At 40.5% G+C, this 25,238-nt stretch overlaps 1 protein-coding gene across 1 annotated transcript in view; it reads left to right on the forward strand.

Moving 5' to 3' along the window:
• Positions 1-25,238, forward strand: part of LOC139570592 (cadherin-23-like) — a 587,919-nt gene that overhangs the window by 518,138 nt on the left and 44,543 nt on the right. Inside the window, exons 47-50 of the mRNA XM_071392575.1 lie at positions 3,291-3,407; positions 3,694-3,918; positions 21,514-21,683; positions 22,513-22,650. Of these exons, the coding sequence (XP_071248676.1) occupies positions 3,291-3,407; positions 3,694-3,918; positions 21,514-21,683; positions 22,513-22,650 (650 nt within the window). The remainder of the gene's footprint in view (positions 1-3,290; positions 3,408-3,693; positions 3,919-21,513; positions 21,684-22,512; positions 22,651-25,238) is intronic.

Consider the following 25,238-nt stretch of genomic DNA (forward strand, 5'->3'; position numbering starts at 1 on the left):
ACATCAACAAAGAAGGACTCAGTGTTTCAGAAACTCACTTCATATAGAGGGGCTATCACTCTTTCGCACTGTGGTAAATCAAGCCAGTTTGTTATTTAGAATTATTTCTTTCTGTTTTTAGAGGGAGAGAAACCAAAAGCCTACCGTGCCTATTTAAAAAAAAAAATCAGTATACATGTCTAGTGTAAATGGCTCCATTGTATTTACCCAAGTTCTCTCTCATCTCCGGGACCACCTGCGAGCTATTATTTGTTTTGCCTGATGCAGCAATCTAGTGCCAGAGAAGAGAGACTCTTGGACTGAAACATTCACACCTCCATTAATTTACAAAAATATATTTGTGCCACAGTTTAGACTAGTGAAAGATCAGCTTTCTTACTCCCCCTTGTGATAGTGTGGAGCAAAGACACAATTAGGCAATTTACAACAATCTGCCACAAAAGGTTGCGGCATAAGCTCTAAACTTTTAATTGAGGAACCACTGTACACCTTCAAAATATGTGAACGACCGGCTCGATTTGGTCTTATGTAGTAAAATTTGAAATTGTGTTTTTTTACATTGGATAAAAGTAGAGACTCAGAGCTAGAAAATGGTATATCATACACTACAGTTGAGGAACAATGGGAAAACAATTGAGAGAATGGTCCTGAATGTTTTGGGAAACCTACTGGAGAGCTCTTCTTTGTCTTCACCCATTCAGCATCGTTCACACCCTGTTAAGCCTTAGCCCCACCCATCTCTTTAAGGGTCACAAGGGAGGCCATGTACTTAACCAAAGATTTCAAGATGAATGGCTGGTTTACACTACAGGTGTGTTTGTAAATTCAATCTGGAGTGTGATCAGAGTGTGCTCTGGGCATTCATAAACTCAGAGCGTTGTTAGATTTTCCGTTTGTAAATTCAGAATGTTTTCTTTCTCGAAGCGTTCAGAGCGCACACTATACGCTCTGGTGGAGGAGTAGGGTTGATCTGAGCATTCTGACCTAACAACAGCAGTCAAGCACCAAAACTAACTGGCTAATGTTGACTAACTTGCTAGCTACTTCCATACACGAATAAGAAAACAGCTCACACTGACCATTTTACTCGCCTTAGCAGAGCTGGTTAGGCTGTGTTGATGTAATCAAGTAGCATTGGTGACTGTAACTGTGCTACTGGCAACAATTTAAATACTTTTTTTTTTTACTGACACCGGTCATATTCAACAGGTGTTGAGCATTCGTAAATTTGTCCATTATTTTGCGCTCTGGCACACTCAGACGCGAGTGCTCTGAAATCGGAGAAAATAGCCAGAGCTAATTTACCAGCTATGTCTATCGACAGTTGTTGCAGTGACATCATGAACATTCTATTAAAATGGTTAATTGCATAGTGGAGTTTTTTGTTTAGACATGTAGCTAGCTAGCTAAACAATGAATCATAATCCCAACTCATAACATTACTACCCTGCGTGAATCTGCAGGTAGCTAACCAACCAGGTTCAACGTTAGCTAGCTAGCTAGCTAGCTAAAATTAGGCTATAGCTAGCAATCCAAATGGCTCTGAGATACGAATAATTTTACTACACAGATAATACACATAACGTTAGCTAGCGAGCCAGCCAGCTAATGTTAGCTAGATAGCTAACAGTACACTTTAACTTGAAATGAAAATGACTTTCTGACAAAATTAGAAACGTGTAATATCAGAAAATGTAGCTAGCTAGACTATCTTACATGGATGGACGCTTCTCTCTCCCTGTCACGGATGCCATCGTTGCCCTTAGTTTGAAGATGTAATCCGGAGACAGGTGTTTTATACAATACCCTTCTGTGTGTTCTCTTTTCGACTCCCTATGCATATTTGCAATCAAACACCAGAATTTTCTCCATCTCCTTAACTATCATATTCTAATTCCACTGGGCATTCCACTGATTTCAAAACTTGGTCCTCCATAAAGTGGAGAGCAACCCTTTGCAGTTCCACTATAGGATATCGTTCAATAAAGCCACTTTAGAAAGGATTACCTACACATAATGACCAGCTCATGTTATAGACAGAAGCATACTACATGGCAGACCAATCTGAACTCATCTCTCGGCATGTCCAGCCCACCCATTTTCTCAGCCAATCATGGCTAGCGGAAAGGTTCCTGACTTTTTCCTTGGCTAAACCAACTAGGCTCGTAATTTAATAATTGTATTGGTATTTGCACATTTGTTTTTAAGGTACATGAAAGTTCACATGTACCAGAAGACATTTCTGCCCAAAAAAACAATTTTGATTTAAAAAAAAGTTTACGTTTAAATCGTTCTCCTGTTAAGTAGTGACACGGGACATACACCTAGTTCCCTGAAATTAGTCACATATGTTCAAAAGCTACCTTGTCCATTTACCATCTGAGTAAATTTATGTATTAGGTTAGGTCAAATGTAGGGTTAAGCAGCGGTTTCGAGGACACAAATTACACCTAGTCCTCGACTAGAAAGAATTTTGGCTGGAGATTTTCTATTTTTTAGTCCAGGTTTTCCATTCTTTTTAGTCCAGGACTACGCTTAATCTGTGTCCGGGAAAACCTCCCCATAATGTTTAAATTAGTGCAATGGGATGTCCTCCATGAAAAAACAAGTTTACATGATCAAGTACATTAATGGGGTAAACCTACTCTGAGGTTGTTTTTAGGCTGTTTGAGAGGTTTAATTCTTAATCAACAATGTGAGTACATCTTTTGTTGAAGGACAGTAGATCAATAAAGCTACAGTACACTAGCAGTAGTCAAGCTGCTTATGCTGAAGAAACTTATTAGTGCATGGGTCAAATTAGCTTTAGAATTTCTTATATATCACTTAAAATGTACTTGTTTTTATTGATTTTTTTATTGACTGAATATATTTATAGGGAAATTTAGCAATTGGGATTTGTTATCTGTAATGGTTATAATAAATTAGTCATTGTTGCGCACTGTTGGCATATAGGCCTAGATAAATAAATAAAAATAATCTGGCCTTCTAAAGTACTCGACTTCAATATAATTTATTGTTGCAGAACCTAAACATTTTTTTTTCTTCTGTTCATAAATATGGATTCCATTGTAAAGAAACAGCGTAGATTTGCAGGATTATATATATTTTTTGCACCCCCACTTTCAGACAGGCACCCATGGTCAGGCACCCATGGTATACAGTATAAGTCAACTATATGTAAACTGTGTCTGTGCGTGTGTGTCTGTGTGTGTCTGTGCGTGCGTGCGTGTGTCTGTGTTAAATGATTGTATCTGTGAATGTGTGCCTGTGCATGTGTGTTCCCACAGGTGCTGTGTTTGTGCGTAACCCACTCAACAGAGAGCTGGTGGCCACCTTTGAGATCCTTGTGTCGGTGCATGACAACGCCAGTGATATCATCGACATGTCAGTCAGCGTACCTAATGGTGAGTCTTCATCTAAAATCACCCTAATTCTATTTTTTTAAACAATTGTTTGGTATTTCATCACCTTTTTGTTGCCCTATATGTCTCTCAAGATTCAACACTGTCAAACTAACAGAAGTAGATAGGAATTGACTTACTGCAGCTCATGATAAAACCCAACATACTTACCTTACATACAAACCTCAATCAGTACAATACACTCAAAATAGGCTGAACGACAATGTTCTTAATCTCTCCTGTCTCATTACAATAATAACCCTCTCAATTACCGCTCAACCATTAACAGCGAGACTGATAGTGAACGTGCTGGATGTGAATGACAACGCCCCGCGGTTCAGACCCTTTGGAGTGGCCAACTTCTCAGAGAAGATTCTGGAAGGCGCTCAGCCAGGCACCACTCTGCTGTCCGTGTCAGCTGTGGACCCAGACAAAGGCCCTAACGGACAGGTCATCTACCAGCTGCTACACCTGCCCAGAGGGGACTACCTCAGACTGGAGGACCCCTCAACTGGTATAACACAGACACAAACACACACACACACACACACACACACACACACGAATCTCAATCAAAAAGGGCACATCAGAACTTTAAGACACACACACATTTGATTTACTATGTAACCGGAACAACAAAAATTGTACCCCTTGTAAAAATACAACCTTAGTCCAAACACCAAGCAACCTCAACAATAGCTTTTAGCCAGTAGAAAGAGGAGGAAGGGAAGTGCTACTAAGGTACACTATAGTATATTTTGGTAGATAGAAGGTGCTCTTTGGTAAAAGGGGTAAATTGGTCATCAAAAAGAAAGGAGGACCAAGGCACTCTTCATATAATTAATTAAAATCCTTTATTAGTATGGCATGTTCAATAGAAACAAAGTTTTTTAATTGGAAGAGCCTTTCAAAAGAGGACATTGTATTCTCTTTTTTTGTACTCCCTGATGAAGGCCATGCATTCGAAACGTGTCATTTAAAAAAAAACGTTGTTTCTATTGAACATGCCGTACTAATAAAGGCATTTTAATTAATTATATGAAGAGTGCCTTGGTCCTCCTTTCTTTTTGATGACCAATTTGCCTTTTGGTATAATGGTTTTGGAATGATAGTCACAGGGACCAGGGTTTGAGTCAGGGTATCCCCCTAATTAACTGCATTGGTGTCAGGTGTTGGATAGCACCATTGAAAGCATACCGCAGCTAAGTTTTAGTCAGAGTTTATTTTTCAGAGGCATGGGTCAGCAATTTTTTGTAATTGATGTGCTAGCTGAAATATATATCATTCTACTAAAGTAGAACTATTCTTACAATATTGAACTTTATTTAGCATGAATTCAAAATTTAACACATCTCCCACTACCATAACAAATATATATACATATATATTTTATTTTTGTCCCACCCTTCAGCTACCCTAAACCCCTCACATATATCTCTGAAAACCATCCAGTTTTGATTTCTACTTATATTTATCAACTTTGCTGTGATGTTTGACAAAGGTCTGAATCTTTCTATTTGCATAGTTTCTATAGATTTAAATTAAAGATTCACATTTTTACTAAAATATTATTGTTCGATTGACAATCGCTTTTCAAGTCATTTGCAGATATAGCTTTAAGCAAATGTTGTAATTTTTCAGCCATTCCTGAATGGCAGAAGACAGAAAAGGAAAGAGGTAAAACAGAGGAGCAGGGAAGACAGCATATGATTAATGAATTACAGTGCTACCCTAATATTCTCTCAGTTCATCACAATTACATAGTGGCTCTAGCGGTGTTTTCTAACCAGACCTGGGCTCCCAGTCGGCCCGAAGGTTATCTTAAGAGCGGGTGAGGTGGCGATGACGGGACTGGTTTCCTTTCTCACGTCAAAACATACCTGCAGACAAGAAACAGATGGATAGAGAGAGAGCATGATTAAGCTTTGTTTTTTTTATTCTAACACGGTCAGTCATAATCATCAGGTGAAATGCAAAACTGACCTTGGATCGTTAACTCTGGGACTACTACATCTCAATCTGTATTTCAATGTAAAGCATCTCTTTAATAATACTTTCTGTTGACCTGACCAAGTGACCTCTCACCTATGATCATGCTGTGCCCTCTGTGTCACCCAGTTCAGATGTGGGAGGGGTTCACCAACACAGCTGATTTAACCTAGAGGATTTAGGGAGAAGAGGGAGAGGGATGAAGTGGAGAGAGACTGTTATTGAGAAAATAAGGTAGTTAAAGAGACTGTGTTCAACAGGAATCTGTGTGTGTGTCGTCTCACCTGGTGTCCACGCTAAGTAGCTGCAGAGTACTTTATGCTGAAAAACAGACACACGAGGACAAACAATAGAAGATAATGTCATTATTATACTTTTACATGACCAGATCCCAAATTAATGCATAAATACCACTTGAAGCTTGATGATGACTTGATCATTTGAATCAGTTGTGTAGTGCTAAGACAACAGCTGGTGAGGTGTCAGGTTTGCCTCTGTAGTTAAAGGGTGATTATTCCAACTCTCTGTGAAATGCTGCGGAACTGCCTGCAGACGAGGTAGGAACACATATCCCACACAAAAGAGGTGGATAGAATTAGACAGGTAAAGTTAGCGTTCTTCCTCCAAACTGTGCCGCAAGTTGTAGTACTGACATGTCACAGCGCTCCAAACATCTCTCAATTAGCATTCCACTCTAAAAGAGAGAAAGAAAAGGTTTTGTGGTGGGGAGGAACTGTGGTCCTGTGGGGTTCCTTCATGAATAGTGAACACTGAGGTGGGTTCGAGGTTATAGAAATATAGAAATGCAAGTTGTGTGTGCCTCTGTGAGTGGTTCCTGACTGTATGTGACGCAGACACCTATCTGAGTGTACCTGAAACATTTAAATATAGAGGGCTATGTGTCTCACCACTTGGTTATTGCAAGGCTAACCTCCAGCGAAATCATGACTTGGCAGCAACAGAGGCTTGATAGTCCAGTGAAAATAGCTGCGTGTTTATGTGGTGTAAATCTGAATATTAGCAGCTGACATCTTAAGGGTTTTTTAATTAATGCATGTGAGACAGGTTCCATGTACAACAAGACAGGCAGAGTGGAAGAGAGAAAAAGAACACAGAATAGTTGAATTACCTCTGGTTATGGACACTTTTGTCAGCAATAAAGCTTCCATGGCCTGTTCCTCAAACAGTGAACATACATCTGGCAATAAATACATTTTCGACCTCTTGATCAGCTTGCTCTCTGAAAGTAAGGAAAATAGCTTTTTTTTTGTAGATATGAAAACAATAACTGAGATATGACCGTTCAATCTAAAGCAGCAGATGTCATTTTCAGGATGTGTCAATACAGCACAGAAAGCTTAACACCAGACTGGTATTGTGGTTGTTCATTTTGTGATTGGAAATATGCAATATGCATACAAAATAATGTACTTACCTTCCTTGAAAACCCATCTATACCGCCAAAGATGACAATGTTGTATCTTGAAAAAAAGCATTGGAATTAAAAGTGAAATGTTTAACCTGCTTCATTATTTATGTATTACCAGTTGATGAAAAACAACTTCAGTTTCATACATCATTGAAAATGTGTCTAAGAAAAAGTTACAATAACTTCCTAGATTTGATGGAGACATTATACATCTTTGTACCTCATACATTTATGATTTGTATCAATGTGGATGAGAGACAGGGGAGCTGAGCAATGCAACAAAGCTGGATCATTCTGGCAATGATACCTGCACTATCTACACGCTGCAAAGACTCCTTAACTCTTCGCCATTGTACACGATGGCCCATTGCTTGGAGACTTCCTTTGACCATTCTAAAGCCCGCATGCCATCATCTCACAATTCTTTGTAGGTGTCCGCTATGACTTCCTTTGTGTCGGAAAGAAAGGCTGAACAGTATTGGTTGTAGCCAAACTGATATTCAAAAAATGGCCAAAATGGAGAGTGGAGAGTGGTTGATAAATGGGAGTTTTGCTTTTCAAAAAAGAAAATTGTTCTCAAAATATTTTGGGGGAATAAAATGCATAAAGTTTTGCACGCTGTTACAAAATATTTGATAGCACTTTCTTTTTTAAATTTTTTACTTTGAAGCATCGTTTTTGCTTTCAGAACAAAAAGAAAGTTGCTTCCAGAACCATTATTTTTGATTGAAAAGAAAAAGGTTTTGCTCTCGACAAAAAGACACAAAGGTACCTCCATTGCTTATACCAATTTGTCTGTGAATAACCAGACCTTCAAACAAACTTGCTATGCAGAATTCATGACGCACAACCGAAGGTGCTGCCATATCCTGCCAGCACGCCCACAAGCGAGCCACTCAGGCGGAGAATGAAGCGTGGAAGAGGGTGAGAAACGAGATGGGAGTAAAAATTATTTGTTTCAAGTTGGGGAAGGGGGCTAATAGCTGAACAATAGACTATTCAACCTTTACTAAAGGATAGACTAATAGCTGAGCTAGGGGTGAATAAAAACCTCCTATCACAGACCAGATTTGCCTAAATGACCAAGTGGGAGTTGGAGCACTGATTATGCTTTTGGGTCCCAATGCACTACTGTGTCTCTAACTGACAATGAATGGGCAATATAAACCAAATATTAACTGATAATTGTGCACAATTTCAAATGAAACAAGCAGGGAGCAGGTTTCGAACCCTCAACCTTCAACCTTGCACGAAGTACAGCGCTCTATCGACTGTGCACCAAAGCATGCTCAAGCCGCAGAGTCGATAGAGCGCATCCTCGCGGTAGCTTGCTACACAATGTAATAAAGTAATGACTTTTCAAATAAGTTACCTTACACGTTATGTTGGCTGACAATTTGTTATCTACGCTGTCCTTACGAACCACATAGCATATCATTACAGCAGTATGTTATCTATTATATATATAGTATGTTATATATGTTAGCTATCTACCTAACGTTAGTAGTTATACATCAAACTTGACAGTATATTAACTATAGGCTATCTAACTACCCAACGTTTATTGACTTGATGATTCCGGTCATTCTTAGCCTAACTAAATGGTATAGTCGTTGTGCGTTCTCAATGGACATTCGGGTGCTTTCATAAATTCGCTCTGGCTATCTACTCCGATTTCAGAGCACTCTCGTCTGAGTGTACCAGAGTACAGAATAATGAATTGATGAGCGCTCAACACCCGTTGAATATGGCCGGTGTCAGTAAACGGCAGCAAAAACAATGGAACTAAATTGTTCCCAGTAGCACAGTTACAGTCACCAATGCTCTGGTTAACACGAAAACTGCCTAACCAGCTCTGCTAGGGCGAGTAAAATGGTCAGAATGGTCTCATTTGTGTCTGGAAGTAGCTAGCAAGCTAGCCAACGTTAGCTTGGGTGCTTGACTGCCGCTGTAAGGCCAGAACGCTCAAATCAACCAACTCCTCGACCCAAACGTCTAGTGTGCTCTCCGAGAGCGAAACGGTCTGAATTTACAAACTGACAATCTGACAACACTCTGAATTTATGAGCGCAGGCACTCGAGATTTAATTTAGAAACACACTCAAAGTTGAAAAATGTCTAACTAGTAACTTGTTATGCTAACTAGCTAGCAAGTTAGCATAACAAATGTTGCATAGCAACAGCATAAACTTCCGGTAGAGAAGTAGAGAAGGCAAAGAGCAAGTACGCTCAATTGAAAGTTCAGTTACACTACAAATAGGGTGTGAAAATGTTATGCCCCTTAGATATTAATTTAGAATCCTCCAATCCTCTTATGCTGTTGCCTACTCCCAACCGTCACATTGTACAGCACCATATTTTCCATTCCATCCTCAGAAACACTGAGGGTTTCATTTTTATTTTTCTCGGAATAGAAACACCATAATATTAATCAAATTAAGTGAGCCAAATTTCTTAAAATCAATCCCATATACTATGTTATTACAAAAAAAGGTTTTAAATTCTCTGGTAATGCCAATATGGATGACTATCAAATGCTTCTCAAAGATGCAATCTGGTGGTCAAACTAGCACAAACTCGCATTAACTGAAAAAATGGCTGACAAATAAATAACGTGCCACAGAATGCTGCAGCAGCCCGCAAGGCAACTTTTAAAGGAGGAACCACTGTACATTAAATTTTTTTTTTTTTTTTAATCGGGCGTTGTTTTGTGTATCAGTAGATAATCCATGTGCCATGGTACTGGCACATCAAAAATCTCTTCCCAACTATTTTGCAATCTGTATGGTGCAGCTGTAATTTCTTTTGTCCTTAAATTAAACTGATACTTTTTTATTGATCAAAAGTTTCTTTATAACACAGTTCCTTATCTTCTTACACTTGCCTCTTCCATGTTTGCGGTAATTCTGCAGTTAGTTGGTTGTAATTTTGGACAGAGCAGACATTTCCATATATTTTGGTTAGCTGCATGTGTGATATAACTCCACCAGTCTTATTTATGATATCTGTAACGGTTTTCTTCCTGGGATGAAGGAGAGGACCAAAATGCAGCGCGGCTAGTGTTCAACATGTTTAATGAACAAAGAGACGATAACGTGAACACTATACAAAATACAAAAACAACAAACGTGAAAACCAAGACAGTCCTATCTGGTGCAGAACACAAAGACAGAAGACAACCACCCACAAACCCCAACACAAAACAAGCCACCTAAATATGATTCCCAATCAGAGAATCATATTTAGAAAACACCTGCCTCTGATTGAGAACCATATTAGGCCAAACATAGAAACAGACAAACTAGACACACAACATAGAATGCCCACCCAGCTCACGTCCTGACCAACACTAAAACAAGTAAAACACACAAGAACTATGGTCAGAACGTGACAATATCATTAACAAAGATTATAGAATGTTTCATTTTATTCCCCAAATGTTTAAATTTTTATTATCAAATAGTATATTTGAATTGAACTATAATATTTGTAATATTTGTTCTGTCTTTTCTGGTGGATTAAACTGAAATTGCAACCATTTTTTTTATGGATTGTTTTAAAAATAGTGATATTCTGGAGATTATTTAATTTTCAAATAACTGAAAGTCGGATATTGTAATCTGAATGAAGCGAAAAAGGCAATTTTTTAGCATAGGGTGAGCCATTCTTACTGATCAGCTGGAAAACCCGTCTGGATTTTTGTTTGACTGAAGCCTTTAGTGACAGGTTCAAAGTCATATTCATTACATAAATAGGCCCGATTAATATTGTCTCACTGTTAATTTTGTCTGGCTCGCTGTTAATTTTTTATTTTGTCTGGCTCGCTGTTACAAATGAAGTGGAATATGTTTTGCTCATACAATTTAAAAACACGTTGTTTGGTGTAGGCAGGGCCATAAGTAAATAGGTAAACGGGGATATGACTAAAGAATTCATCAAGTTGATTTTTCCACAAATAGACAGGGATTAAGCTTTCCATGGTAGCAAGATATTAACTATTTTTGCTAACTTTATATTAAAATGTATTGTAGTGAGATTATTTATTTATTTTCGGGATATGAATACTGAGTTTTTCCACAAGATGGTGCCGACAGAGAAGGCTGCCTCGCTTCTGGTCCTTAGGAAACTTTGCATTATTTCGTTTTTTTTGCATTATTAGCCCAGAAAATCTTAAGTTTTATTACATACAGCTGGGAAGAACTGTTGGATATCAGAGCGATGTCAACTTACCAGCACTACGACAAGGAATACAACTTTCCCGAAGCGGATCCTTTGTCAGACCACCCAGGGCATTTTAACTGATTCCAGAGGCCAACCCAAAATAACGCCGCCGGAGAAGATAGAAGACAGAGCGGTCATCTGGTCAGACTTCGGAGGCACGCACACCACCCAACGCTCCTGAGTATATTACTCGCTAATGTCCAGTCCTTAGATAACAAGGTCGACGAAATCGGGGTAAGGGTTGCTTTCCAGAGACACATCAGGGATTGTAACATACTCTGTTTCATGGAAACATGGCTCTCTCGGGATATGCTGTCAGAGTCGGTACAGCCACCTGGCTTCTCAGTGCGTCGCGCTGACAGGAATAAACATCTCTCCGGGAAGAAGAAGGGCGGGCTGTATGTTTCATGATTAACGACTCATGGTGTATTTGTAACAACATACAGGAACTCAAGTCCTTTTGTTCATCTGACCTAGAATTCCTCACAATCAAATGCCGACCGTATTATCTCCCAAGATAATTATCTTCAGTTATTGTCACAGACGTGTATATCCCCCCTCAAGAAACTTCACTGGACTTTATGGAAACTGGAAACAATATATCCTGAGGCTACATTTATTGTAGGTGGGGATTTTTAACAAAGCAAATTTGAGAACAAGGCTACCTAAATTTTTTCAGCATATCGACTGTAGCGCTCGCACTGGAAAAACAGTAGACCATTGTTACTCTAACTTACGCGATGCTAACAATGCCCTCCTTTTTGCACTCCATTTTGCTCCTCCCTTCCTATAGACAGAAACTCAAATAGGACGTACCGTGCTAAGGATTATTCAACGCTGGTCTGACCAATCAGAATCCACGCTTCAAGATTGTTTTCATCACGGGGACTGGGATATGTTCCGGGTCGCCTCAGAGAATAGAATTGACGTATGTGCTGATTGGGTGAATGAATTTATAAGGAAGTGTATAGGAGATGTTGTACCCGCTGGGACTATTATAACATTCCCTAACCAGAAACCGAGGATCAATGGTGGCATTCGCGCAAAACTGAAAGCGTGAATCACCGATTTAACAATGGAAAGGTGACTGGGAATATGGCCGAATATAAACATTGTAGTTATTCCCTCCGCAAGGCAATCAAACAAGCAAAATGTCGTTATAGAGAGAGTTGATTCGCAATTCAAACATATGTGACAGGGTCTACAGGGTTTACAGACAACAAAAGGAAAACCACCTACGTCACGGACACTGATGTCTTGCTTCCAGAAAAACTAAACACCTTCTTTGCCTGCTTTGATGATAATACAGTGCCACCAACGCGGCTCGCTACCAAGGACTGTGGAATCTCCTTCTCCGTGGCTGTCGTGAGTAAGACCTCCGTTTTGTTTGCGCGTTTTCTTCAGTAATCCACAGGCTCAAACGCAGTCAAAACAGGAAGACAAAAAAATCAAAATTGTATCTGTAAAGTTCATAGAAACATGTCAAACGATGTTTATATTCAATCCTCAGGTTGTATTTAGCCTAAATTATCGATAATATTTCCACCGGACAATAACGTCGTCAATATGAAAGGTAAACAAGAAAGGCACTCTCTCGGTCACGTGCATGAAAAAGCTCTGTGACACTTTAGGGTCCACTCATTCAGACTGCTCTTACTTCCTCATTTTTCAGAATACAAGCCTGAAACAATTTCTAAAGACTGTTGACATCTAGTGGAAGGCAGAGGATTTGCAATTTGAGTCCTAAGTCAATGTATACTGTAATGGCATTGAATATAAAACTACAAAACCAACAAAAAAAACTACTTCCCCAATTGATTTTTCTCAGGTTTTCGCCTGCCAAATCAGTTCTGTTATACTCACAGACAATATTTTAAATGTTTTGGAAACTTTAGAGTGTTTTCTATCCAAATCACCAGTTATATGCATATCATATCTTCCGGGCCCGAGTTGCAGGCAGTTTAATTTGGGCATGCTTTTCATCCAAACTTCCAAATGCTGCCCCCTACCCTAGAGAAGTTAAAGTTAACTTCTTGTAAATCCTACCACAGTGACCGATTTCAAAAATGCTTTACGGCGAAAGCACACCATGCGATTATGTTAGGTCAGCACCCAGCCACAGAAAACCATACAGCCATTTTCCAGCCAAGGAGAGGTGTCACAAAAGTCAGAAATAGCGTTAAAATTAATCACTTACCTTTGATGATCTTCATCTGATGGTCTCCATGTTAGACAAAAAAAAAATCATTTTGTTCGATAAAGTTCATCTTTATGTCCAAATACCTCCTTTTTGTTCACGCGTTTAGTCCAGTAATCCAAATGCACAAGGCGCGGGCACTAAGTCCAGACGAAAAGTCGAAAAAGTTCCATTACAGTTTGTAGAAACATGTCAAAGGATGTATAGAATCAATCTTTATGATGTGTTAATCATAAATCTTCAATAATATTCCAAACGAACAATTCCTTTGTCTTTAGAAATGAAAGGGAACGGAGCTCATGCTCACGTGTGACTAAACTAAAGGCTTTCAGCCTGACCACTGGTTCAAACAGCTCTTATTCCCTCCCCTTTCATAGTTGAATCATCAAACAAGGTTCTATAGACTGTTGACATCTAGTGGAAGCCTTAGGAAGTGGAACATGACCCATTTCCACTGTATCTTGGATAGGCAAAGAGTTGAAACACTACAAACCTCAGATTTCCCACTTCCTGGTTGGATTTTTTTCTCCGTTTTTTGCCTGCCATATGAGTTCTGTTATACTCACAGATATCATTCAAACAGTTTTAGAAACTTCGGAGTGTTCTCTATCCAAATCTACTAATTATATGCATATTCTAGCTTTTAGGACAGAGTAGCAGGCAGTTTACTCTGGGCACCTTTTTATCCAAGCTATTCAATACTGCCCCCCTGTCCCAAAGAAGTTAATGGAAGCAACATTATTTCCCCAATATTAAGTTGATCCTCCTCTAAAAAAAGAAAGAAAAAAGAACCATGCACCGGGGGGGGGAGATGAACGCATAATCCCTACAGCGCGAGAGTTCTCAAGATACCCTTCCATCGCTTTGGTCTCCAGATCCGACAGGGAATAAAGTCGCCCCCGAGGTGGTGAAGGTCGATAGCACAGTCGTAGGGCCGATGCGGCTTGGGGGGGCCGATGTGGCTTGAGATGTGGCTCGGGCAGAGTTGAAAACCTCCTGTATGTCCTGATATCTGCGGGAACGGCGGAGATATCCAAGATTTTTCCCAATCCAGCAGGGAGACGTCCCGGAGAAGGTTGCGCCGTCTTCATACAATGTGCATGGAAAAACAGGCTCCAACCCATGATGGACCCTGTAGCCCATTCGATAAGGGGATTCTGACACTGGAGCCATGAAAACCCCAAAACCATGGGTACATGAAGGAATTCCAGGAGCAGACACTACATGGATTCACTGTGGTTGCACCAGGGTAGTATCCATAAAGCTTTCGTCGGCCTCAGAGTCAATGAGCACCCGGATGGATTTGGACTGGCCTCCCCACAACAGGGTAGCATAGAGGGGGTTACAAGTAGTAAGGGATTGGAAACTCCCCGTACGGCTCACCAGTGTACTCGTACCTACTAATGAGCCTGGTCTTTTAACAGCAGGTAGATAAGGAAAGTCTCGTAGCTCCACAATACAGACAGCTCTTGGTGTTTAGTCTGCGTAAGCGCTCAGCAGGAGATCATATATCCCTTCCCAGTTGCATGGGCTCCAGAGGAGGCGAGTCGGCAGCCCTCTGTGATTCCCAAGAGAACTCGGGTGAAATCGGATTGACTCGGAAATGTAGACTTCAGGCATTTCTGGGAATCCTCGTGGGCGAAGTGAAAATCGGGGACGAGGGCGACAGGGAACAGACTCCTTTCCCTCCTACGTTCCCGTAGCCGCCGATTGATCCGGATGGTCAAGGCTATGAGGGAGTCAAGGTCCATGGGCAGCTCCCGGGCTGTGAGCTCAACTTTAATCACCTCCAATAATCAGTGAAAGAACATGTCGAACAGGGCTTCCGGGTTCCAGGCACTCTCAGCCACCAACATGCGAAAATCCACTACGTAGTCTGCCACACTACGGGAGTCTTGACGTAGCTGTAGCAGCTTACGAGCAGCCTCTCTCCCAGACAACAGAGAATCAAATACTTTTAAGTACCTCCGTCACGAACTCCTCCAGACTGAGGCAAACGGCTGACTGTTGCTCACACACCGCCATAGCCCTCCCGGACATCAGCGTTATGAGGCACTCTATCTTCGAGCAGTCCGAGGGGAACGAAGAAGGCTGGCGGGGTTGCTGAGAATCTGGGGATTTACTGTTGTGGCTTACTGCCTAGTAGGGAATACGCGGAATTGCTCCAGTAATGTATCAAATGCATGGTCATGGCATTCTGCCAGGGTATGGAGTCCCTCCATAAGGCATTGCAGTAACTCATTGCATCTTCCAATGGTGGCTCCTTGGAAGGAGACAGCATTGCGGAGCGGGTCTGAGTCTGCTGGGCCAGTCGTGGTCAGTTCATACTATCAGGACTCAGGCTAAGACCCAGATGCAGACACAGTAGGCAGATAGTATGAGTCTCAGAGTTTATTATAGTTCAAGGGGCAGGCAAAAGGTAAATCAAGGCAGGCAAAGGGTCATACTCCAAATCAGAGTCAGGCACGTACTGGACTGCAGGCAATCGGTAGGACAAGTCAGGCACAAGTCAGAACTGGAAGACTAAGAAAAACAAAAACTAGAGCACAGTAAACAGGGGAACACGCTGGTAGGACTTGATGGGAGGAAGATGAACTGGAACAGAAAACGCAGGTATAAATCACAGGACATAATGGGGACAAATGGGAGACACCTGGTGGGGGGTGGAGACAAGCAGAAAGACAGGTGAAACAGATCAGGGTGTGACACTAGGCCCGGTTTTCCACAATTTTCATAGGGTTCTATTGTTTCCAGTATTTCTCTTATATTATCTCCAATGTATCATCCATGTGAAAAAACCTGTCTGATAAGGATGAATAACATCCGACAATACTTTTGTAATTCTATGCGCTATGCATTTTACTAGAATTTTTGCATCACAACTCTGAAGTGTAAGGGGCCTCCAGTCTTTTAGGCGGACTGGAGCTTTATATTTACCACCTGGGTCCTGTTTTAATAATAGTGAAATCAGACCTTCTTGCTGAGTATCTGATAGTCTACCATTTTTATAGTAGTGGTTAAAATATGCTAATAATGGACCTCTGGGTACATGGACAAATATTTGATATACCTCAACTGGTATGCCATCCAGCCCTGGAGTTTTCCCGAACTTAAAATCTTTAATTGCATCAAGAAGTTCCTCCTCTGTAATTTGGCCTTCACATTAGTCTTTCTGTACAGCTGTCAATTAAACACTATTAATAAAAACAAATCCTTACAATTAACTTCAGTTAGTGGAGATGGGGGAGACTGAAATGAAAACTTGTGCTTAAAGTCCTTTTCTTCCTCTTTCAAAATATAATTTGGTGAATCATGGAGGACTCTGTCATTTCTAACAAGTTTCTGTGAGTTATTTTTGGTAGCATTTCTATGTTAATGATTAAACAATTATTTGGTGCATTTTCACTCATTTTCCATCCTGTTTCTTTATTTTTATAATATCTTACACAAAATCGTTCTTGAATAAGTTCCATCAGTTCTTTTTGTTTTTCCTCTAACTTATTCTGTGCCTCTATGGTACAGTTTTTATTGGTATCTACCCGTCTCTAAATGCACATTTGAAAGTGTCTTATACAATAAGGGAATCTGCTCTACCTACACTACCTTTCAAATTTTGGGGTCATTTTGAAATGTCCTTGTTTTTGAAAGAAAAGCACAATTTTTTGTCCATTAAAATAACATCAAATTGATCAGAAATACAGTGTAGACATTGTTAATGTTGTAAATGACTATTGTAGCTGGAAATGGCTGATTTTATATGGAATATCTACATAGGCGTACAGAGGCCCATTATCAGCAACCATCACTCCTGTGTTCCAATGGCACGTTGTGTTAGCTAATCCAAGTTTATAATTTTAAAAGGTTAATTGGCACGTTATGTTCAGAAATGCATTGTCTCATACAAACATTCGGTGAAAGTGCAGAGAGCCACATCAAATTACAGAAATACTCATCATAAACATTGATCTGAGATACAAGTGTTTAACATACGATTAAAGATAAACTTCTTGATCATTTTAAAACCCTTTTGCAATTATGTTAGCACAGCTGAAAACTGTTGTCCTGATTAAAGAAGCAATACAACTGGCCTTCCAAGAAACTGAAGATCTTGTATAGCGCTGTGTACTACTCCCTTCAAAACAGGAGTGGGGAGGCCTCGTGTTTTGCGGGTACTATTTAATGAAGCTGCCAGTTGAGTACTTGTGAGGTGTCTGTTTCTCAAACTAGACACTAATGTACTTGTCCTCTTGCTCAGTTGTACTCCAGGGCCTCCCACTCCTCTTTCTATTCTGGTTAGAGACAGTTTACGCTGTTCTGTGAAGGGAGTAGTACACAGAGTTGTACGAGATCTTCAGTTTCTTGACAATTTCTTGCATGGAATAGCCTTCATTTCTCAGAACAAGAATAGACTGACGAAGTTTCAGAAGAAAGGTAATTGTTTCTGGCCATGTTGAGCCTGTAATCACACCCACAATGGCTGATGCTCCAGATACTCAACTAGTCTAAAGACGGACAGTTTTATTGCTTCTTTAATCAGCACAACAATTTTCAGCTGTGCTAAGATAGTTGCAAAAGGGTTTTCTAATAATAGCTAACTGAAAGAATGGAGCAGTTAGCTATGCACTTCAACAGTTGCGCAGTTAAGGCCCAACAAACTGTGTCGCTTTTCAGCTTTTATAGAGAAGCACATCCTTTTTGTATACATGGCAGTCAACAGATAGTGTGTAAAAAGCAATTAGTTGTCTGTGCAGATTTTTGATAGCACGAGGTTGATAGGCTGAGTGCTCAACCTGCCTCAACTGCATTCACAATAGCAAAACACTATAATGTGCACCTTTCTGCAAGTTTCCATACACGTGCCTTTCTGTAGATAGTAAACCCATGGGATGTCACATGAATGACCTTAGCTTTACGCCCAGTCTTATGACTAAGTCCCACAAAGACAAGTTTGTATCAGGTTAGAAAAAACACTAGCATATAACAAGAGACAATTCTTTAAAAAGTAAAACACTGGATAGCATGACTAATTCTGTAATTTTCCACGACATCTGGCTTCACCATCATCAACTCATCTAACTCTAGTGAGTTGCCAGAAGCACCAGTCTCCGACATGTTGTGAAGGAACTCTCCGAAGCTGGCTTCATCACCATCAAAATCTATGTCTTTGTTTTGTCTACCTAATTGTAGTGTAGTCTACTTAAATGTTTTATCATTATCTGGAGGCCTATGCAACTCAGCTTTTAGCTGTGAATGTATAGCCTACAAGATGAAATTAACAAATACTGTATATAGTATTTATATACCCCTGCATGTACTGTTAATATGGTGCTAACATGGCTGCCATATCCTTTTGTAGTGTCATGTAAATAAAATATAGTGCAGAATCCTCAATCTCTAATCAATGGCTTTGAATGTAGCCAATACACTACAGAAAAAGAAACACTGATCTATGGTCTATGTATTTACAGTATCTACTGTGTATCATGTAAAATCACTTTCATATTGAACCCACTAACAGTGGCAGAGTTGAAATTCACAGAAATTCACCCAGATGTGTTGTGATATTCAATTTGCCACACGCTTTGTAAACAACAATCAGTGAAATGCTTAATTGCAGACACTTACCAGCAATGCAGAGAAAGAAAATAGAGAATTAATAGAAAAGTAAAACACTTCATAATAAAAGTAATAATAGATACACAATGTGTAATGATAAGGGGTATCAGTACGAGTCGATGTGCAGGATTACGAGGTAATTGAGGTAGATATGTACATATAACTAGGAATAAAGAGACAGATAGTAAACAGTAGCAGCAGCGTATGTGATGCGTCAAAAAAGTTGGTACAAAAAGGGTCAATGCAGGTAGTCCGGGTAGCTATTTGGTTAACTATTTAACTAACTATTTAGCAGTCTTATGGCTGTTCAGGGTCCTGTTGGTTCCAGACATGGTGTATTGGTACCGCTTGCTGTGCGGTAACAGAGAGAATTGTCTATGACAGGGTTCTCCAACCCTGTTCCTGGAGAACTACCCTACTGTGGGATTCTGTTCCAACCGCAGTTGTAGCTAACCTGATACATATTATCAACCACCTAATTATTAGAATTAGGTACGCTAGATTAGGATTGGAGTGAAAACCTACAGAACGGTAGCTCTCCAGGAACAGGGTTGGAGACCCCTGGTCTATGACTTGGGTGGTTGGAGTCTTTGACAATTTTTAGGGCCTGCCTCTGACACCGCCTGGTATAGAGATCCTAGATGGCAGGGAGCTCAGCCCAAGTGATATACTGGGCCGTATGCACCACCCTCTGTAGCGCCTTGCATTCGGATGCCAAGCAGTTGCCATACCAAGTGGTGATGCAGCGAGTCAAGATGCTCTCAATGGTGCATCTGTAGAAATTTGAGGATCTGAGGGCCCATGACAAATCTTTTCAGGCTCCTGAGGGGGAATAGGCATTGTTGTGTCATCTTCGCGACTGTGTTGGTGTGTTTGGACTATGATAGGTCCTTAGTGATGGGGAAACCGAGAAATGTGAAGGTCTCACCCGCTCCACTTCAGCCACGTCGATGTGAATTGGGGCGTGCTCCTTTGACTTTCTGGCATTGAGGGATAGGTTGTTGTCCTGGCACCACACTGCCAGGTCTCTGACCTCCTCCCTTTAGGCTGTCTCATCGTTGCCAGTTATCAGCCCTACCACCGTTGTGTCATTGGCAATCTTAATGATGGTATTGGAGTCGTATGCAGCGACGCATTCACGGGTACACAGGGAGTACAGGAGGGGGCATGCACCCCTTAGGTGCCCCTGTGTTGAGAGTCAGCATGACGGATATGTTGTTGCCGATCCAGTTGCAGAGGGAGGTGTTCAGTCCCAGGGTTAGTAATGAGCTTGGAGGGCACTATGGTGTTGAATGCTGAGCTGTAGTCAAGGAACATAATTTTAATTTAGGTGTTCCTTTTGTCCAAGTGGGAAAGGGCAGTGTGGAGTGCAATATAAATTGCGTGATCTGTGGATCTGTTGGGGTGGAATGCGAATTGGAGTGGGTCCAGGGTGTCTGGATGATGGTGTTTATGTGAGACATGACCAGCCTTTCAAAGCGTTTCATGGCTACCGATGTGAGTGCTACGGGGTTATGGTCATGTAGACAGGTTACCTTGGCATTCTTGGGCACATGGATTAGGGTAGTCTGCTTGAAACATGTACAGTAGGTATTACAGACTGGGTCAAGGATAGGGTTAGGGTTAGCTGGTCTGGTAGACTCATGTCACTGGGCAGCTCGCGGCTGAGTTTCCCTCTGTAATCCGCAATAGTTTGTAAACCCTGCCACATCCGACGAGCGTCACAGCCGTTGTGGTAGGATTCGATCTTAGTCCTGTATTGATACTTTGCCTGTTGGATGGTTCATCAGAGGGCATAGCGGAATTTCTTATAAGCGTTCGGGTTAGTGTCCCACTCCTTGAAAGTAGCAGCTCTAGCCTTTAGCTCAATGTGGATGTTGCCTGTAGTTGAACAGGTGACATGCTGGTAGAAATTAGGTCAAACTGATTTCAGTTTTCCTGAATTAAAATCATCGGCCACTAGGAGCGCCGCCTCTTAAGAGGTTCACAAAGAGACACACACCACCCCCTTGACCTTACCCGACGCTGCTGCTCTTTCCTACCGATGCATTGAAAAACTAGTTAGTTGTATATTATCCATGTCCTTGTTCAGCCAAGTTTCTGAGAAACATAGGGTATTGCAGTTCTTCAGGTCCCGTTCGTAGTAAAGTCTCGAACATAGCTTGTCCAGTTTCTCCAGTGACTGTAAATTCGCTAGTAGAACGGAGGATAGAGGTGGTTTATTTACTCAGCGCTTTGATTCCTCATAGAATTATGAAAATGAATTGCTTGGTATTGAAGCTCATTTTTTTTAAATCAACCAAACATTCTAAATGCAAACATTCTGCAAACTTTGCATCGGTCACTCAGAATTGCCATGACAATGAAACAGAATTAAATTATTGGCTGTAACATATTGTGCATCATGTAAAATCTGTTTTACATTGAACCCAGAGTTGAAACAAACAAACACACACACACACACACACACACACACACACACACACACACACACACACACACACACACACACACACACACACACACACACACACACACACACACACACACACATATAATACAGCCCAAGCCTGTAATGAGCCTTTATAAGCAAACATTAATTTGATTAGTATATTTATGATGAGAAATGTTCTGGTAACCATTGTGTTGTTGTGCAGGTAAGATCATAGCCTACCGGACGGTGGACTTTGAGCAGGTGCAGTGGCTGAACTTCACAGTGAGAGCCCAGGACCACGGCAGTCCACCTAGAGTGGCTGAGCTTCCTGTCTACCTGCGTATAGTCGATGTCAATGATAACAACCCTATCTTTAAACAACCCTCTTACCAGGTACCAAAAATACTGATTCATAACATACACTGCAAAATGCTTCACCATTAGTAGTACTCACTAGATATAATTTATATTGTGATGGTCTGAGTTTGAGCACTCGTCTTGTTTTTGTTGTTGCCACTGTTTACTGTGACTGACCCATCCCCTTTATTGTCCTCTTTTTTTGGTTTTCTGTAAAATGAATGTTGATTTCATTTGATTAGTCAAGACATCAATGTAACATTTGTATTTATTATGGATCACATTAGATGCTGCCAAGGCAGCAGCTAATCTTCCTGGGGCCAGCAAAATTAAGATTTTTTTTTTGAAACATTAGAATACATTTACAACAGATTTCACAACATATTAAGTGTGTGCCCGCAGGCTCCTACTCTACTACCACATGTCTGTGTTGCTTCACAGTCCCCGCTGTTCCATAAGGTGTATTTTTATCTCTGTTCATTTTTCATCAAATTTTACTGCTTGCAGGAGTTACTTGACGTGGAATAGAGTTCCATGTAGTCATGGCTCTATGTAGTACTGTGCGTCTCCCATAATCTGTTCTGGACTTGGGGACTGTGAAGAGACCTCTTGTGGCATGTCTTGTGGGGTATGCATGGGTGTCCGAGCTGTGTGCCAGTAATTCAAACAGACAGCTTGGTGCATTCAACATGTCAATACTTCTCACAAATGCAAGTAGTGATGAAGTCAATCTCTCTTCCACTTTGAGGCAGGAGAGATTGACAAGCATATTATTAATGTTAGCTCTCTGTGTACATCCAAGGGCCAGCCGTGCTGCCCTGTTCTGAGCCAATTACATCAAGGTGTTCTGTCTGTCCCTTTGCAGAAGCCAGTGTTTGAGGATGTTGACTTGGGCACGGTCATAGTGAGAGTCAGTGCCACAGACGCAGACTCTGTTCTCTTCTCTGTCATCGAGTACAGCCTAGTAGATGGAGAGGGCAAGTTTGGCATCACTCCATCCACTGTGAGTTCTAAAACACACACACACACACTTTGTAGTGCTTGAAGTGGACTTCGCTTTTTTACTTCACGTATCACTGCACTTCATGCACAGAGATGACAAAGCGTGTTTCAAAAATCATCATAACGAATTACTTTCAACGAAAGCATTTAATAAAGACTCCCAGATGGCGCAGCAGTCTAAGGCACTGCATCTCAGTGCTAGTGGCATCACTATAGACGATTCCAGGCTGTATCACAACCGGCTGTGATTTGGAGTCTCATTTTTAAAAATGTTTATTTAACCTTTATTTAACCAGGAAGGGCTCATTGAGATTTAAAATCTATTTTTCAAGAGCGTCCTGGCCAAGATAGGCAGCACCAAGTCATTACAAAAATTACAGACAAACAACATGAAAAACTACAAGTAATCTAGTGAAAACCATAGAATTCACAAGAGTATAACAAAAATCAAAAACAGCAAATTAAAAACATTGACAGGTCAGGGAATAAGTCTCAAGATCATTCATCAGTGATTTAAAAATACCAATCGGAACAAGTTCTTCCAGTTTAAAAGGATTTTGTAATGTGTTCCAAGAAGATGGAGCAGAGTACATAAAAGCCCTTTTACCAAATTCAGTTCGGACATTTGGAACATTTAGCAGGATAAAGTCCAGCGAACGAAGAGAGTACCCAACACATTTCTGAACAATAAAAATGCCCAAATAAAAAGGTAGTAAAACCAAAATGGCTTTTTAAATAAAAGTATACCAGTGACTGAGCCTACGAGTGACTAGAGAAGGCCAGCCAACCCTGGTATACAAAGTGCAGTGGTGCGTAAGGGTTTTGCAGTTTAAAATAAATCTCAAAGTGCCATGGTAAAGGGTGTCAATTGATCTCAAACACTAAGCGGAAGCATTCATATATAAAATATCCCCACAGTCTAGTAAAGGCATAAATGTAGCTGATACTAGCCTCCTTCTGGCTTCAAAAGAAAAACAGGCCTTATTCCTAAAATAAAATCCCAAATTCAGCTTACATTTTTTTGTAAGTTGTTGAATATGCAATTTAAAAGAGAGGCCGTCATCAATTAAAATTCCAAGATATTTATATGAGCTTACAACCTCAATCTCCTTGCCCTGACAGGTAGTAATAGGTGAAAGGTTCAGAGTTCTATTTCTTGCTTTAGAAAACACCATTAGTTTAGTTTTGTCAGTATTGAGGATACTTCAATTGACACAAGGTATGTTGAACAGTATAAAAAGCAGTTTGCAAGTTCTGGAAAGCTTTTGTAAGAGACGAGGCACAACAGTAAATAACAGTATCATCAGCATAAAAATGAAGTTGCGCATTTTGGACATTTTTGTCCAAATCATTTATATAAATAGTGAATAAGAGAGGACCAAGTACAGAGCCTTGGGGCACACCATTAACGACAGACAATTTAACAGACATAAGCCCATCAAATTGAGTGTACTCAAGTTCTATCAGACATATAGTTAGTAAACCATGCAACTGCATGCTCTGAAAGACCTACACTCGACAATCTCTGCCTTAGTATAGCATGATCAACTGTATCAAAAGCCTTAGAGAGATCAATAAAAAGTGAGACACAGTGCTGTTTTTTGTCAAGGGCTTCAGTGATATCATTTAAAACCTTCATGGCTGCTGTAATTGTGCTATGCTTCTTCCTGAAGCCCGATTGGTACATTGATAAAATAGTAAAGTAAATAGTTAGTAAATAAAAACTCTTTTAGCTGACATAAGCCCAACTTCAGTGCAGGACAGGGGTTGAGGTTTTCATATTAAATATAATTTATTTTGGGATATCACTTGAAAGTATTAATTAAAACGCTGGTCCTTGATGGTAAAAACAATAACACATATAATTAGGCTTCAGTGCAGGTGTCAGGCGGTGGGTGTAGCTGGTGCATGAAGTCAGGCGCAGGAGAGCAGAGATGAGTAAACAACGCACTTTACTTAATAAATAGCACAAAGTAAACATACCAATGTGCGAACAATAACGGTTGCCACAAAACACGGGTGAAAACAGCACCTGGAAAAAAACCCAGCCGGAAACGTACCGACCTGAACAATAAACAATCACACACAAAGTCATGGGGGGAAACAGAGGGTTAAATACATGACCAGTAATTGGGAAATGAAAACCAGGTGTGTGGGAAACAAAGACAAAACCAATGGAAAATTAAAAGTGGATCGGCGATGGCTAGAAGACCGGCGACATCGACCGCCGAGCGCCGCCCGAACAAGGAGAGGAACCGACTTCGGCAGAAGTCGTGTGACAGCAGGACAGGCTCATCATGGATGGATGGTGTTGGAGAAGAGCTCAACACTTCCACTGAGGGCAAGACAGGATTTGACTGGGAAGACAAAAAAACAATAACACAATACACTACACAGTTAGAAAAAGCTAATAATGAGTTAGTCCAAGCAAGGAGTAAAAAAATGTATGTGTAATAATAGGATTGTGTTTGTGTGTGTGATTGACTCTGCAGTACAATATCAACAAAATCAATATCAACAATATCAACAAAAAACAATTAGAAACTCCTCTCTCTCTTTCTCTCTCTTCAGACTAGTAATGAGAGAAAA

Source organism: Salvelinus alpinus, chromosome 3 (genome assembly GCF_045679555.1).
Source record: "Salvelinus alpinus chromosome 3, SLU_Salpinus.1, whole genome shotgun sequence".
Taxonomy (NCBI): Eukaryota; Metazoa; Chordata; class Actinopteri; order Salmoniformes; family Salmonidae; genus Salvelinus; species Salvelinus alpinus.